At 47.4% G+C, this 14,677-nt stretch overlaps 2 protein-coding genes across 3 annotated transcripts; one reads left to right on the top strand and one right to left on the bottom strand.

The window, feature by feature from the left end:
- Positions 1-3,158: 3,158 nt before the first annotated feature.
- On the top strand, positions 3,159-4,184 carry LOC311133684 (regulator of G-protein signaling 9-binding protein; the record flags this gene model as incomplete). The annotated part of the gene is made up of 2 exons (XM_084167222.1): positions 3,159-3,360; positions 3,655-4,184. 2 exons carry the CDS (start codon positions 3,159-3,161, stop codon positions 4,182-4,184), a joined length of 732 nt encoding a protein of 243 aa, XP_084023348.1.
- Positions 4,185-5,301: 1,117 nt separating this feature from the next.
- Positions 5,302-9,238, bottom strand: LOC311133105 (ubiquitin-conjugating enzyme E2 C-like). Of its 2 annotated transcripts, none has more exons than XM_084166539.1 (7): positions 8,775-9,238; positions 8,157-8,269; positions 7,348-7,375; positions 7,144-7,230; positions 5,869-6,073; positions 5,640-5,699; positions 5,302-5,487 (listed from the first exon to the last, which is right to left on the bottom strand). In XM_084166539.1, exons 2-7 carry the CDS (start codon positions 8,255-8,257, stop codon positions 5,450-5,452), a joined length of 519 nt encoding a protein of 172 aa, XP_084022665.1. In that variant the 5' UTR covers positions 8,258-8,269; positions 8,775-9,238; the 3' UTR covers positions 5,302-5,449. The 2 variants fall into 2 exon arrangements, with proteins under 2 accessions (XP_084022665.1, XP_084022666.1); XM_084166540.1 differs by having other exon boundaries at positions 8,771-8,805.
- Between the last annotated feature and the right edge of the window lie 5,439 nt (positions 9,239-14,677).

Below are 14,677 nucleotides of genomic sequence, written 5' to 3' on the forward strand. Positions count from 1 at the left end.
CCCATAACCCACATTTCCTGGGCAACTGATTCCAATTTGCACTATTAATAGGCTTACAATCACATTCCTTATACTTAAAAATTAAGATGGAATAAGTCATGTAAAACACAAAACATGCAAGTTATCACATGGAACACAACACATAGCTACACAGGAAGCTTCATTAACACTACCCTCGAGACTGGAGAAATCAATGTATTATCCCCAGTACACGTACAGTAGCTGTTTATGCTGAAGAATTACCCCCAGTGAAAAGTGTACCATTTGGTGATGTGTGAATCAATCGGTTCCAGCCCCACAGACCCATTCTGCTAAAGTGCTGACGTTTTGCTAACTCGAGCTAATTTTAGTGCTGTTGCTCTGGAGACCTGGCACAGGGGAGCACCCCCATGGCATCGAAGGACCTCAGCTCCTCAAAGCTTCTAGTTAGTTATTACAGGAGAGCAACTCGAAGGAATATCTGTCTGGCACAGTCAAATGCTGCTAATTATAAGAAACCTTACCTAGCACTAGAACTTAGAAATAGCATTAATCAACCACTATATGAATATGTTAGAACCACACAATTTGTGCAGAACCTGTGGTCTGTTGGTAACACTCCCAGGCTTGTAGATCTACTAGCTACTAGGTCTCTCTTTACGTAGTGTTGTGGTGTCTCTCTTGTCGTGATGTGCGTTTTGTCCTATATTTTTATTTTTTATCCCAGCCCCCACGTCCCCGCAGGAGGCCTTTTGGTAGGCCGTCATTGTAAATAAGAATTTGTTCTTAACTGACTTGCCTAGTTAAATAAAGGTTAAATGTAGCTCAGTTGGTAGAGCGTGGCGCTTGCAACGCCAGGGTTGTGGGTTCGTTTCCCACGGGGGGCCAGTATGAAAATGTATGCACTCACTAACTGTAAGTCGCTCTGGATAAGAGCGTCTGCTAAAGGACTAAAATGTAAATAGAAATAGATCATGTTGACCCTGGAGACAGGGGTTCGACCCTTCTTATTGTCTACCCCCTTGATCTCGCTACCTTTACTGTACCCATTTTACTGTCTCAACATTAAGTTCACTTTATAAGGTCCAATCGAAATTTGGCTTCCACTTTTAACCCAACCCTTTCGAAAGACACACATACAGGTTTTTGGAGAGGTGCAGGGGGGCTGCCACACTGGGCGCCTGGGGAGCTGTTGTTGTCGTGGGAACACTCCAGTTGCTGGCTCGCCTCTAACCGCTAAGCTACCTGCCGCCTCAACAATAAAAAGCATCCAAAAACACAACTTTGAAGATGATTATGATTTGTCAAAATGTGTTGACGTAAACCACTTTTATTTATGGATGAAGAGCAAGAGCACAGATGGTTCTATGGGCCTCAGCTGCTAAGGTTGGCCTAATTGAATAGTGTCTCCCTGAAGACCAGTTCCTGCCAGTGCCAGCAAGGAAACACTAAGCAGGGGGGTGTGGAGGAGGAGCCCAATACTGAGGGCTCACCCTGGAGTTGCTCGGTTGTTTTCAGTCTTGTGTCGAAGGCTGTCAACTTGGCCGTAGGCTATAAGAAAGCATGAGACCCTGAGGAGACTTTTCAAAACGGAGGTGGGTTCTTAATTTAGTTTGATGTTTGGTGATGAATAAGTTTCGAAGTAGCTAATAACACCTGATTCCTAATTCCTGTATTTTGTGTTTCATATGTAGTCATCATAATCTTTGGTGGAGTTATTAGTGGCACAATATATTGTATTGTAGATTTTGGAGTACTGATAGTAATGCTAAGTATTCATATTTTTACAGTGAAGATCGCATGTCAATCATCCTCATCAGAGATGACATTATCAATACTCTATATTTGTTTTATAATACCAATACCGTTACCTGGTTTAGTGAGGCTGTGTGAAGAAATCTAGTAAGTCCATCACAAGGGCCATGAATAGGCTATTGCTTCATTGGCTTAAAGACGTCCTCCTGCGATTTGTTAACTTTTACTGTTGAAAAGCGATATCAACTTTTACTGTTGAAAAGGACAATTACAGTAAAGTACACACACTAAAGAGTTTTTTGACACAACCGCAAACTTCAAGTAGTAGGGAATTCAAGGACTTGGTCTGATGGTAAATCGGTGATGTCATCGGCCTCCCCCATTGCTTGAGGAGCAATAGAGAACAAAAGAGGAAAGCCCCCCCCCCACCCACAACTTGTGCTATGTCATGACATACCTGGACCACGTATTGAGGTGTGCCTTTTGTTAGGTAAATCAGTTGTTAAATGAGGTGAAAAGGAGACTGGAGTGCCACATTAAGGTTAGAGGTGCAGGGCTGGGTTGGTTACTTTCTAAACGGAATCAGTTACAGTTACCTAAATAAAAGGTACCTAGGCTGTCCAAAATTGTAATCGGTAAAGTAACTTTTGGATTACTCAAACTCAGTAATGTAATCTGATTACTTTCCCCTTAAGAGGAATTAGAAGATGACGAAACGGATCCATCAAACGCATTTGGTGTGTCATCCTAGTGGTCTCTGATTGGTGGTCATCATTTGGTGTGTCATCCTAGTGGTCTCTGATTGGTGGTCATCATTTGGTGTATCATCCAAGTGGTCTCTGATTGGTGGTCATCATTTGGTGTGTCATCCTAGTGGTCTCTGATTGGTGGTCATCATTTGGTGTGTCATCCTAATGGTCTCTGATTGGTGGTCATCATTTGGTGTGTCATCCTAGTGGTCTCTGATTGGTGGTCAGCCTTACTCAGGTGGAACAAACAAACGTGTGCCTTTTTTCAATGCTGAATTGAATGTTATAGAGAAAATAGAAAGGTGTCAATGTATTTTTTTTCTAGTAATTCAAAAGTATCTGTAATCGGAAGACAATATATTTGCTGTAACAGATCAGTTAATTTTTTTGTAATCAGATTACATATAAAACTGGTTACTCTCCAACCCTGGAGAGGTGGCCCAGTAACCGGTTCGAATCCCCAAGATGATTGGTAGGGAATCTGCAGGGAGTGAGCCGGCAGCTGAAGGGTTACCGGCTACAATGTCCCATATACTGTATTACTTCCTGCAGTTGTGCCCTTTAGGCCTGTGTCAGGTTGTTGTGACAGCAAAAATACAGAATGTCCGTGCAAATGGACCAATTAAGGAAGTATTGTATTACATTGTGTTGTATAGTTTCTCTTCCCAGGTTCAGATGAATCGGTGGCGGAGATCAGTGGATGAGATCCAAGCTAGGAAACGGCAGGTCACAGAGTGTGAGCGTGCCCTGGAGGCCCTGAGCAAGGTGACTGCCTGTTTCCAACAGATGGCAATCTCTGTCGGAAGTAACTCAGACGGCAGCTTTCTGAGAGAGGAGATGGATGAGACCAGAGCACTGGCTCATAGAATCTGCACAGGTAAGGACACTAACGCTGTTGAATGCTAAATGGACCTCAAGATCCGACCCCTTTTTAATCTATGATTTAATGGGGTTCCGCAAACAAAAGGTGACTGATCTGACCCCTTCCATTCAAATTCAGGTTAAATCTTTTGAAGTGCAACATTCTCTCAGCCAATTGGTGTCTAAAAAGGAATTGAATCTGGAATTGAAATCACAAGTGCAAGTATTTGTGCACTTGGGAAATGCATTGTATCGTGTAAATCATATGCAAATTCCACTGTGAATAATTGTGTGTTGTCTCGTGATCCAGGGTTGCACAGACGTCTGGTCCCTCTATTGACAGAGAGGGCGACTGCACCTGGACAAGAGGATCGAGAACAGGTGGAGCGACTGTGGGTTCTCTTCCTCACTGGGTTAGAGAACCTCCAACAGGACCTGTACAAAGCCAGTGACTTAATAGACCGCTTCCCCTTGAAACAGAGGAATGACCGCCGGGCCCTTGTGAACACAGGAGCTTCAGATGGGATCACTGGGGTGTCTGCCCGGGCTGCTTCAGTCCAAACCCCCTGGCTAGCAGTGGAGGTGGAGCAAAGCCCTGACCTGAAGACGCACATCACCCAGATTGAGGCCCTGGTCAAGGAGATGCTCCAGAAAGTCAGCATTCCTTTCTGGGCGGTGGAGGCTACTCAAGAGGCCTGGGTGGAGGGCACTCAACCTCAGGATGCTGCACACAATCAGGATGAGACTCTGGAAGAGATGATGGAAGTGGTGTCCCAAGATAAGATGTTGGGGTGTTGTCATCCCCTAAACTGTAAATTGGGGTGTATGTTTTGTCTATAGACCTGACAACTGGGGTGTACTCTTTAATACTTGGTTAATGGTCAGTAAAACTTTGAATAAAGCCTAATTTATACTGTACATACACAATGCAAAACCTACAAGTAGCTATGCTAAATGGCGAAAAACACAAAAATGTGCAGTCCTGCAATTTTAAAATGACAGTACACAGGACCGACATTTTGCGTAGCATTCTCGTGTTGCGTACATACGGTGTAAATTAGGGTTTTACATGCGCAAGTCATTTCTATTTACTAATGAAAACTATGAACATTAGACAAATGTATTTAGATACTGTGCAGTCAAAGAACAAATCCTTTAAAAAGGTATGATCAACTATTCAGATTTCCTTGCTAATGATAGATGTTTATGGCAAAGACCTTGTATACCTATGTTAGTGATACATTTTGTCATATGCTGACTACACCATCAAGCACGTGCATGCTGATTTTGTCCATCCACACCAGATGCGATCAGGACACCGGTTGAAATATCAAAACGAACTCTGAACCAACTATATTAATTTGGGGACAGGTCGAAACATAAATGGACATTTAGCTAGCCAATTTGTCCTGGGATATAAAAATTGGGTTGCTATTGTACCTGAAATGCACACGGTCCTTTTTTTCCCTTGGATCTTTGTAGAATTTTGACCCATTGAGTCACAAAATCATGTGTTCTCTACTCTGACAATTAATCCATAGATAAAAAGGGGAAACCTAGTTAGTTTCTCTTAATCGCTCCTTCTTCTTCTGTGGACTTGGGAGGCTGGCAACCAACTTTAAGGTGCATTACCACCACCAACTGGACTTGAGTGTGGACCTAAGTTCAGCTTTCAATCACCCACATGGGTATATGTTCCTAAAAAACAATGAAGAGACGAAAGATGAGGGACTTGTGGCGCATCAAAAATACAACCAAATTCTATTTTAGCGCCAGGCTGCGGAGACACGTGCGAGCAGTCTGGGTGAAATTATTGAACATGCGTACATTTATTTTGCAACAGGGGCGGTGTGGTCAGCATGTTAGTATGAAAGTTGTATTGATTGCTTGAAAATGTATTTATGCAAATCAAATAAAGTTGAATGTTGATTGGAAAATAACCAACAAGGCCACGATTAAACATACCTAGAAATCTTTATTCACATATAGTTCATACAAACATAAAAATATTGTACAGACATACCCAGTATTTAAAATGTACATAATTAGAAGAGAAAGAAATACACTTAGAAATCAAATAAATTGCAGGATTGTAGGATCTTGGGTCAGTTCTTGTAGGTAGAGTTCAAATGGGCTTTGAAGGCTGTAAGAAAGACACCTTTTTACTGCCGTACAAGTTTAACAAAACTATTTGATTCATGACATGAGTATTTACAGGGTGCGTCACAAATGACCTATGGGTGCTGGTCAAAATGTGTGGGTGCCATTGGGACAGATATTTGTCCATCTACTAACCTTCCTGGTTATCCCAAAGCTCAGCAGCAGCAGTGTTCAAGGGACTCTCATTGTTGGGCTCTGGACAAGACAGATTTTGGTACAAGGTCGGCAACAAATTTGACAGTGGCACACAACCTCAAAAACTGTGACAGTGATTTGATCTCAGTGTGTTCATAAATCTGATCAGGCCCCCTTATGTAAATGGTTGGGCGACAATGACCCCACCTCCTAGTAAAAGACACCCTACCTCCTAATAAACTCTGTATGGACAGCAGGATGGAGCGCACGTCATACAGAGCTGACCATTTGTCTTTCAAGATATCCAGACAGATGAAGCCCTGATCGTCGACGTTGGGGTGGAAACAGGACGTGATGAACTTCACGCGTGGGGCTTTGTAAGGGTAGCCACTAGGGAACTCCAACGACAGCTTGTACCTCAGGCCTTCGTAAACCTAAGAGATTGAGAGATGCAAGAACGCTGACACATTCTTCACCATACTTTTTTTTTTACTGTACAAAAGCTAATCAAGGCGAGCATTTGAATGTTGATGGAAGACATGTGGATCTTGTTAAAACGTCCATATAATTCACATCCAAAACAGTTCATGCATATATTCTGACGACATTTTGGTCGTCGGCAAGGGTTTGTTCGGCTGTTCGTGCACACACATATTTTTGGGTCATTCAACAAGAGAGAACTCATTTTCATACACATTTTTTCACTTGAGAAACACAGCACCAAACATTTTCTTTTGTTGGGACTTTTCGCCCCTTTTTCGTGATATCTAATTGGTAGTTACAGTCTTGTCCCGTCGCTGCAACTCTCGTACGGACTTCGGAGGCGAAGGTCGAGAGCCATGCGTCCTCTGAAACACGACCCCGCCAAGCCGCACTGCTCGCTTAACCTGGAAGCCAGCCGCACCAATGTGTCGGAGGAAACACTGGCAGTTGGCGACCGAATTCAGCGTGCATGCGCCCGACCGCCACAAGGAGTCGCTAGAGTGCGATGGGACATGGACATCCCAGCCGACCAAACCCTCCACTAACCCGGACGACGCAGGGCCAATTGTGCACCGCCTCATGGGTCTCCTGGTCACGGCCGGCTGTGACACAGCCCGGGATCGAACCCAGATCTGTAGTGACGCCTCTAGCACGGTGATGCAGTGCCTTAGACCGCTGTGCCACTTGGGGGGCCCTGCACCAAACATCTTAGATAGATGTAAAATTGTGCAACTAAGATCTCCTCAGCCAAAAATGTAATTAATGACAGATTTTTTGAGTTATCTTAGATTCATTATATTTTGAGGAAGTGGCTACAGCGTCTAAAGAGGGACAAAATTTACTATTGCCACTTTTTTTCTCGTTTTTCAAGCAAAGGTCTTTTAAGGGAGTACGCGAGCACACACGCTCGGTTTGCCTAGCCCAAGCAGGGTTACACACCATCTACATTACTGGTCTTACAATCTGAGCCACTGCCAAGGCTGCACTTTTCATGGAGGAGTAGAAAGAAAACTTAACTTACTGTTCCCTGAGCTCCGTCTATCGTTCCGATCCACTTAAAAAGGTTGTCAGACTCCGGGAAAGCCGAGATCCCCTTATGTCCAGACATCTATATGACGTGCAAGAAATAACCTTCAGATCTAAAAGAAATAGCTGTTTTCCAAAAGAGATCAATTGATCTCAAATTGTGATTAGAAGGACATAGCGCTACATGGAGAACACTTACCATTAGTGTCATCAGCTCTTGTTGAAGTCTAGGGTGTAAAAAATATAAAAGTTTAAAATGTAAGCCTAAGGCTTGTCATTACACAAAGTTAACTCCCAATGTAAGTAGTACCAATCACCCATCTTACGTCAGCTGAAATGTAGGCTATGTTACAGAACAATACTGTTTGGTTCACTTAACAGCTAAAGGGTATTTATGAAACTTGCCTTGGAAATTTCTCTTGGACCATTTGTTAAGACCCAGCCTTAGTATAAAAGTAATCGGGGAATAAATCTCGAGTATTCGAGGTAGCCTAGCGTTTAAGAGTGTTGGGCCAGTAACCGAAATGTTGCTGGTTTGAATTCCCGAGCCAACTAAGTGAAAAACATGCCGACGTGCCCTTGAGCAAGGCACTTAACCCTAATTGCTCATGTATGTCGCTTCTGCCACCCCAAACCCTACAAGAGGACAGCTCCTGCTTAGCCCATTTAAAGTGCTTCTGTCCTGGCACCCCAATGGTGAAACCAGCTTCTCCTTGAACCTAGGACAGCAGAGTCCCTGCCCAGTTTCCCGAAAACCCTACTTCTTCAAAGAAAGAGTATCCTAAATAACTCCACTGCACCCCCACATAAAATATTGCCTTTCGTGAACTAACACTCCCCCACCACTAACACGGACTTTGCTGATAGCTACTTTGAGGAAAAATGTACTTACTTTGACAGATGTAGTTGTCCCACCTAGTGCATGAATCTTAAGATGGCTAACTAAGTCGCTCTGGATAAGATGGTGTGCTAAATGACTAAAATGTAAATGACGATAACTACACAAACCTTTTAGTGACTGAGCCCTTTGCTGCACTCCCACCGGTCTCATTGCCTTTCAGCGCGGCTGTGGATGAGGCTGCTGCAGGGTCCATATTTTGAGAGGCCATACTTGTAACTTACTGGAAGAACAGAATTCGAGAGGACGGTAATTAGCTAGCTAAGTAGAAGGTAGTAAACAAAATACGTTACTTGAAACACTCAAATGCACGTCGTATCTGGCATTTTGCTTCGCGCTAGCAAGCCACTCTAACCCAGGGTGTTGTCATGACGTTAGCTAAACAAGTTACAGTAGTTGGCTAGGCTAGTTAACAGTAGTTAGCTACGTTTGCATTGGCTAGCCCAGAGATCCTATGACCTAGACATAACTGTCGAATTCAGACAGCTAGATAACTAGCCATTAACACATATGGGTAACGTTATATTTGCTAATAATGTTAGCTGCATAGCAAGCTAACGTTAGGTTAGTTAACGACGCAGTTACGAGTGTCGTCTCATCAGCGTTCTTTTGCTGCAGTGCTAACTAACTAGCAAGCTGAATGACTTTTTTGCCCAGCTAACGTTTAGAATAACCAGCACGGCCTATCATATATTTCTGACTAAATAATCAAATGTCGCCATACTTGCCTGGTGTGTAGGTTCTGTCCACCGACTCTATTCTTCTGCTACTGAGTTTTTCAAACTGTATAGAGACCCCGCCCACCCGTTTAAACGCCCATTATCAAATCGCTGTCACCACCCCGTTTACGAATTTGACCAATCGCAACTTCAGGTTTAAAACAAAGCAACGCTGTAGCAACCATATGGAAGAATGCACTTTACAAAATACTTCGATGTCATTGGGGGAAAGATCATTCGGAAGTGACAGATTTGCCTATGGTTGTTCGGTCGCATTGCGTCAAAGACAAACTCGGTGATTGAAGTCGGAACTAGGAAACTCGGACATGTCCGACTTGCTGATTCGTTAAACGCGGCACCTGTGTAGTACAACCAGTTAGCAAATCGATAGTTACCAGAGTGTAACTCCAGTTCTATGAGTGAAGGGGAGCCCCATAGGGGAGCTCTGCTCCTATTGGTTTACCCCTCTGCCTAGGCAGCAAACAGCCTGAGTCAAAATTATGCACACACCTGCAGCCAATAGGAGTACAGGTGTCCCTATAAAAAGGGGACGCTTCCCCTCAATCAGCCTCCCGAGATATTATCTTCAGCGAGACTAGAGAGGGTCGGCAGGGCCTTAAGTCCTATGGGGCTCAGCTCCATTCATAGAACTGGAGTTACACTCCGGTAACTAATCGTTCTATATTGTGGAGTTCCGCCCCATAGGGGAGCTCTGCTCCTATTAGTTTAAGGCGGAGCGCAACGCTCCAAAATGTACTCCCTGCTGAGCCCAACACTTCCCATCGAAATGAAAAGGTCGGGCCTAGCAATGGCTGCGACCAAGTCCCGCAGTACTGTAACACACTGTGTCACAATATACTGCGTCATCGGTCCAAATCCGCCCCACCTAGTCCAATGGCAACACCTATGTCTACTGGGCAGATCACCAGAATACGGGCCATACTAATCTGTACTAGCAGATAGATGGTACCTCAATATCCTGTTACAACAATACGACCACTAATGGAATGGCACAAAGTGTCACTCTACATTGTGTACACGGTAGCCCGCCCCACTCAATCAATGGAACCCCAAAGATTAGTGGGCAGAGCCCAGAACAGGATTAATACTAATCTGAACAAGCAGATAGATGACGTCACATTCCATCAAAATTGTCATGACCGGTCTAATAGTACCGTAACCAAGGTTACTACTATTATCCCTCATCATTCCGCCTCAACCCAGTTATTCACTGGTGGGCAGATCAATACATGCCTTCTACTGTACTGAACATGTCAGTCAGGAGTCATGCTAAAATATGTCTTTCTATCAGAATCGAACCTGAAAGAGACCCGTCTCCTCAGTCCTGCATTCCTCTCTCTTAGCTCAAGTCCTCCCCTCAGCCACGCTGAGTACAGACTGACCCAAAGAGTTAGAAGACATATCCAAGAGATAGAAACAGACAAATGGAGACGGTGACGACCACGACGCCACTGCACAGATATCCTCTACCCCTGTTCCTCTGAAAAGGGCAGTAGAAGCAGCTACTCCACGAGTGGAGCGGGCCCTTATACCCTGAGGCAATTGTCGCCCTGCTGCCTCATAAGCTGTCTCAATGCCTTCGCAAAGCCAATGAGACAGACGCTGTTTCGAAAGTGGTCTACCTAGTGCAGCCGCACCGTGACACACAAACAGCTGAGGCGATGACCTAATCGCTGCTGTGCGCTCAACGTAACACGCCAAAGCGCGCACTGGGCACAGGCGATGGAGCCTTTCCTCTCTACTCTCCCCATGGGTAGGGGGAGAAAAAGACCACAGCTCCACGGTCTGTGATCTATATGAGCTCTTAATAACCTTCGGCATAAATGCCGGGTTAGGACGTAACACCGCTCTGCTCAAATTGCCATTAATGGCAAGGCAGTCGGGTCTCGTTGAAAGAGCACACAAATCACTGACACGCTTAGCACTAGTCAAAGCGAGCAACAGTGCCGTCTTCATAGACAGCATCTTGAGGGGTATTTGATTAAATGGCTCGAACGGCGACTCACAGAGCGCTTTGAGTACCAAAGCCAAATCCCACTGAGGAATCGTGACTCTAGGCATTGGCCTAAGCCGCCGCGTTCCTAATAAGAAACATTTCACTAGAGGGTGGCTGAAGACAGTGTCTCTGCCAAACCCCTCGTGACAAGCTGAAATCGCCGCTGCAAACACCTTAATGGTGGCGGGCGATCGCTGCTTATCAAACATAAACTGCAGGAACGAGTGTACACTCTCAACCCAACAGTTCATGGGGTCTACATTCTCTGTGACACACCACTGTGAAAACACGTTCCATTTACTGGCATACACCCTGGAAGTGGGACCGGCACGTGAACCCTGTATGGACCTGATTACTGAATCAGATAACCCACGGCGCTCTAGCCTGTCCCTCTCAGGAGCCAAGCCTTCAGTGGTTGGCCGAGTATGGGCAATCGCCCTATCGAGCCTAGCGCCTGAGACAACGCGTCCCGTCGATGTGGAATTGGCCAAGGTGGCGCAATCAACATCTGACTCATCTCCGCGAACCATGGAGCCCCTGGACGATCGGGGGCCACCAATATTATTGACAGCCCGCCTGATCTCACCCTGGCTAACAGTGGGAGAATGCAGGACAGCGGTGGGAATGCATACAGGAGAACTCTCGGCCACAGTCGGTGCGCAAACGCATCCCTCCCCAGTGGCGGTTCGTCCTGTTCCCTCAGAGAGAACCATAGAGGACAATGCGCGTTCACACGTGACGCGAATAAGTCCAGCTCGGCTCTCCCGAACTGTTCCCAAATTTGGAGAACAAAGTCCGGGTGCAGACGCCACTTGTCGTCTCGAGGACCCCCTCGAGACATGAGGTCTGCTCCCACGTTCAAGTAGCCCGGAATGTGTGCTGCTCTCAACGAGCGAAGGTGCTTGTGAGCCCACAGCCACAATTCCTCCGCCGACCGGTGGAGTGCAGGAGACCTGACTCCTCCCTGGCGATTTATGTAGGCTACTGTGGTCCGGTTGTCTGACCAGACCAACACATCGCGACCCCAAAGGGTAGACGCGAAGTGAGTCAGAACCAGTCAAACCGTTTCCAACTCCAAGGTTGATGTGGCGACTCGAAGGAGGCCACACACCTCCTATCGCTTGGGTCTGACATGTCCCTCCCCATCCAGTCAGAGAGGCATCTGTAAACACTGGAATGTAGGAGGACACTTTGCCTATTGGGACTCCGTGCGTGAGAACGCGCGGGTCTCTCCAATAGTTCAGATCTGCACTGAGCGAGAGAGGAACCACCACCAACCGACGACGTCGACGCACTGGGTCTAGTCTTAGTTGGGCGAACCATCGCTGCATCCTGCGCAGGAGTCCCAGCGGGACCACGAAATGGGCTGAAGACATGAGACCCAAGAGTGACATGACTGATAGCGCTGTTACCGTGTGATTCGGACGAAACCTTCTCAGGGCTAGCAACAGGGCTACCCTTCGGGGTCCGAAATTCGAGCCCTCATCATTACAGTGTCTAGCTGTATCCCCAGGTAGACAATCTGATGACTGGGCCAGGGCGCGCTCTTTTTCCAATTCACAGAGAACCCCAGACGCATGAGATGAATCACTGTCTGTGTCGTGTGAGTGAACGCCAGCTCTGCTGACGGGGCGAGAACCAGTAGGTCGTCTAGGTAGGCTAGTAGCCTTATTCCCTGACGACGCAACGGTTCCAATGCCGCCTCCACACACTTGGAAAACATGCGAGGTGCCAGAGCATACCCGAATGGCATCCTCATGAACTTGTACGCCACCGCTTGAAAGGCGAATCGCAGAAACTTTCTGTGACGCGGTTGCACCGGCACATGAAAGTACGCGTCCTTTAGGTCTATGCTCGTACAAAAGTCTCCTTTCTGGACACATTCCAGTAGACGTTTTGTCGTGAGCATTCAGAAGGGCCGTTTGGCTACGCTCTCGTTGAGAATGCGTAAATCCAATATCGGCCTCATTCCCCCCGTCTTTTTGGGCACCAGGAAATAGGGTGAATATAGCCCCTTGTTCCTTTGCTCCCGGGGAGAGCGCAAAGCTGTGGTACATTCAGGAAGGACCTGTATTCTTCGATGGCCCTCGCCGCTGCTGTTCCTCAGCACTGAGGTGGTGGAACAGCCCAAGGCGGGCCTCCCATGAAAGGGAGAGGAAACATCAGCGCGTTCTGAGAGAAACGGGGGCACCAATACGTTGGTTAAACTCGTAACCGTAGTATTCCTGCCCTCCGTGAACGCAGCACGGGTCTGAACTGCACTGACTGAGGCATTAGCCCGAGACAGAGCGCCATCCCCAGAGAGCGATTGCATCATCATTCCATTACCTGGCTGTGACTGCAATCTGCTATGGGAGGCCTTCACTGCTGTACTCCTAGGAGTCTGCAATGTGAGGTCTTCATGAGGTAAAGCAAGGCGGCGCCTTGTTACTCTATCACACTCGCCTCGTGTGTGTGCTCAGCTACGCACCCTTGGTGGGCTGAGCTACACTCAGAGTGGTGAATATCAGCGCGTTCTGAGAGAAACGGGGGCGCCGATACGTTGGTTAAACCCGTAACCGTAGTATTCCGGCCCTCCGTGAACGCAGCACGGGTCTGAACTGCACTGACTGAGGCGTTAACTTGAGACAGAGCGCTTTCACTGAATAGCGGTCGCGTCATCATGCCATTATCTGGTTGAGACTGCAGCCTGCTATGTGAGACACTCACTACAGCACTCCTAGGAGTCTGTAAAGTGAGGTCTTTATGACCTTTTTAATACCTGCCTCATGTGTGCGCTCAGTAACGCACCCATGGTGGGCTGAGCTGCACTCAGAGTGGTGAGAGAGAGAGAGAGAGAGAGTGAGGAAGGTCGAACGCTCTCGGATGTATTATGGAAAAGGGGCTATTTTTTGACAAAGTCAGGTGGCGCCAACTCTTTATTACACACATCAACAAAAACATTCTCCTCCGTCCCCTCAACAGAAGGGTGGGGGGGAATAGCGGGCGCAGTCGAACTCGTTGCTGCGCCATCTTCCATTCTCTCCCCCACGTCCCGTCACATGCGCCGTCTCTTCTGGTTGCCCTTAGGCTGCCAGGTCGACGTTCTAATGACTTCCCTCGCCGGCGGCATCGTCGGGCCTCAGGTGCTGCTGGGGGGGCGGAGCCCTCTCTCCTGCTGCTTGAAGCCGCCGTCTGGCACCGGGCACGACACCTCGCAGTAGAGCCTGCTCTACTAGAGGCGGTGGAGGTGGACTGTTTTGTAGTAGTCACGTGGCCTGCTCTCCCTGCCAGTGGCAGGTATCTGGCCAGCTGCTTCCTCTCCTCATCGAGCTTCGTGAAGCGCTCCGTCGCCTCTTTGATGGCGACTCCGAAGAGCCCGTCGTCAGAGAAGGGGGCGTTCAGAAGCGACGCTCTGTCTGCTTCTTTCATGGTTGTCAGTGACAACCATAGGTGTCGCTCCGCGACCACCGAAGTGGCCATGGACCTCCCCGCGCAGACAGCTGACGCCTGTGTCAGGTGAAGAATAGCGCCAGAAATCCCGGACGCCTCTTCCACCTCCTCCTTGCCGAGCTCAGTCTTACCCGTGGTTAGACGGGACAGAGGGGCCGCTAGGAGGGCAATGTTATATTCTGCTGCTACAGCTTGGGCCCCCAACGTAAAATAATTTTCCACCAGCTGTGCTGTGAAGCGGTCTTTCTGCGTCGGCAGAGTGGCCTTCTTGGAAGAGGGCCAGGGACTCGAACCCGGCACGAGATACGCAGCCAGTGCGCTCTCTAGCCTGGGGATTCCCTTAGTGAAGCCCTGTTGCCTTCCCTCCACTCTGGTAAACGACGGGAGGTACGCCTTGGCCAGCGAACGCGCCGCCAGAGGCGCCTCCCATGAGCCCTCAACGTATTTTGCCAGCGAGGGCATT

The sequence above is a fragment of the Coregonus lavaretus genome (assembly GCF_964263955.1).
Source record: "Coregonus lavaretus genome assembly, chromosome: 8".
NCBI lineage: Eukaryota > Metazoa > Chordata > Actinopteri > Salmoniformes > Salmonidae > Coregonus > Coregonus lavaretus.